The sequence below is a fragment of the Protopterus annectens genome, chromosome 1.part1 (genome assembly GCF_019279795.1).
Source record: "Protopterus annectens isolate FY-2018-M chromosome 1.part1, PAN1.0, whole genome shotgun sequence".
NCBI lineage: Eukaryota > Metazoa > Chordata > Ceratodontiformes > Protopteridae > Protopterus > Protopterus annectens.
In genome coordinates this window covers 423,327,291-423,329,790 of record NC_056726.1, presented here as the reverse complement: position 1 = coordinate 423,329,790, position 2,500 = coordinate 423,327,291, and the positions used below count along the sequence as shown (strand labels likewise).

At 37.9% G+C, this 2,500-nt stretch overlaps 1 protein-coding gene across 1 annotated transcript in view; it reads right to left on the bottom strand.

The window, feature by feature from the left end:
- The window catches only part of LOC122805432 (E3 ubiquitin-protein ligase TRIM39-like), a 331,955-nt gene that overhangs the window by 281,898 nt on the left and 47,557 nt on the right, over positions 1-2,500 (bottom strand). Inside the window, exon 2 of the mRNA XM_044075575.1 lies at positions 2,250-2,345. Coding sequence (XP_043931510.1) covers positions 2,250-2,345 — 96 coding nt within the window. The remainder of the gene's footprint in view (positions 1-2,249; positions 2,346-2,500) is intronic.

Here is a 2,500-nt window from a genome sequence, read left to right as displayed (position 1 = left end):
TAAGAACCTATGTAGCAACAATGTGTGTCCTTCATTTTGGACCTCTGGTTCCATTTTTTTTATCGCTGTCCTTGATTCTGGAGGTTAGAGGTTCAGTGCTATATCCGGATACTCTGTCTCTACTCTTCTCTACTGTCCCCAGTTTCTCAATGTTCCTCACTTTGCCTCATGTATGTTCTGTTTCAGGCTTCATATCCTTTAGAAAATTCATGCAAAAGCAAAACCGGTTAGTGTAACAACATTTTAAGTGTGCAAGAGCAATATCTGTCCCTGATTTTGATCTACTGTCTACCATTATTTTTTGGCTTTGTCTCCAACTCTTTACCTCGTGAATTAGGTTATCACCTGTAGATATTCATGAGGGAAGTCGAATGTTTTTTTAAGATACTTCATGTGTACGTATACATCTTTACAGTTTCTGATTACTCAAAATATTCTCTAACATTTGTGGCTTTCTGGTAAAAATCACTGGGGACTGCCAGAAACAAAAAATTAGACTGACAGTAAATGAAATACAGTGATCCTGTTTGCATTCCATGTAATGAAAATTGTGCAGTATTACTGTGTTACTCCTTTACCGTCGAAGAGACATGCGGTACTTCAAGGTATCATATGAAAGCTTGAATAAGGTTAGGAACTTTTATCACTAAGCAGCAAATATCTGTATAAATATTTTCACATAGTCTACAGCAGCATGGTGGAACAGCATTTCACAGGACAGCCCAGCAAATGAATCAGGAATGTCTACTTACCCAAACACAGTGGTCAGTAAGCAAGAACGTATCATTTCTTTTCATGACACGTTACGAGTGTATACCATACTAACATCTGTGTTAATACTTGACCCAGAGAGTAAACATAGTAATCACAGTATCAAAATGAATCCTCATATAATACTGCAAAGGTTGTAACGGATACTTATCTACTAATCTCAGATATGTACACTTGCTTAGTAGTGAAATATGCATATATGAACAAATACCGTGCGTCTAAATCTCTCAGGCACTGTCTACCTGGACATACTCTGAAACAGCCAGGTGGGGAACCTGTGCATATCCATGTGTACTTTAGGTGTTCTTTCAGGGGTCTTTTAAATGTAATCTTTGAGCCTGCTGTGGTAATAGCAGTAACTAGGATGTGCCAAATTTTGCCTATATAGTTAGGGAAGAGGGAGTCCCCTGCTGTGTTGTTGGTCTTGGTGACTTTTGACTAATTTTTTTGTAGCTAGAGCGAAGTTGTCTAGTTTTAGCTTGTAGTTCTAGACTGGCCAGAGCTGGAGTTTTGTCTGGGAGTAGTAGGAGATTAGAAGGTTATGGGCAAAGGAAAGTGGAGGATAATTTAGGAGATTAGGGAATTCAAGCCAGCCAAGCTGTTTTAGGGAATGGCAATGTTGGGCTCAGTAGAGGGCACCTGTAGGAAATTTTGCAATTAGATTGTAACAGGTAATAAATAAATAATAAAACGTCACATTAGATAAACACCATTCCTAGATGAGCCAACTGCTGCGCCCAGGGGAGTCAGGGGATTATAGTCCAGTTACAAGGATAAAACAGTTAACAATATACCCTCTAAACTAATTCTGAAGTATATGAGGTTATTATTTACAGCAATTAGCATGGTGATCATTTAAGTTGTCAGACAAAATGCCTGCTACAATATACACCAAGGGTACATTTCCACTGCACCACTCATCTGAAGGTGTACTATAAACATGTATATGTACATTAACCAGTTAAGAATGACATGCTGGCTGCCACCCCCAGTATTTTTTTCTAAACATAATTGCAGTACGAGAAATAGTGGTTGGTCTGTAAAACTCCTCAAGATTACAGCTTCAATTTTACCATAGAGCTGGGAGGCTATGGAATTCTTTGCCAATTTACATACATGGAGCAGAGAGACTGGGGCTCTTAGTGACAAATGATACAAGAACTGTGTGCTATGTCCCAGGTCTGACTTTTGGCAAGCTCTTAAATGGCCCCTTTAAGCTCTGAGTTTGGATAAAATCACATTGCGTGTTTAATGCACACATGTTCATTTCTGCTCATTAACTTTTTACCACCACCTCCCTTACAAAAGGGTCTTCTACATACAGCTTCTTGATGTGCATTACTAAAATTAATGCATTTTATTCAACCTGCGGATGCACAATATGTCTATTTGTATTTCATGGACTTTCACTAGACTCAACACTTCTTTTCATGAGACAACCTGAATAAAACAAATATATGAACAAACACTAAGCTTACCTTAATTTCATCCAGCTTCTTATTTTTTTCATTTTGGTATTCGGTTGTCGATTTCAGTCCAGCCCTTAGAGCACTTAAATTTCTTGTCAGTAACCCCTGAAAGAATGGCAAAGAATCATAATACAGTCCCATTCTTCATGAAAAAGCATACTAATGCATTTTACTGCCTTACTCTATTAAATCAAGTTAAATACTGAACCAAACCAAAATGATGACTAGCAATCATTTCCATTCAAAGATGCATACTTGCT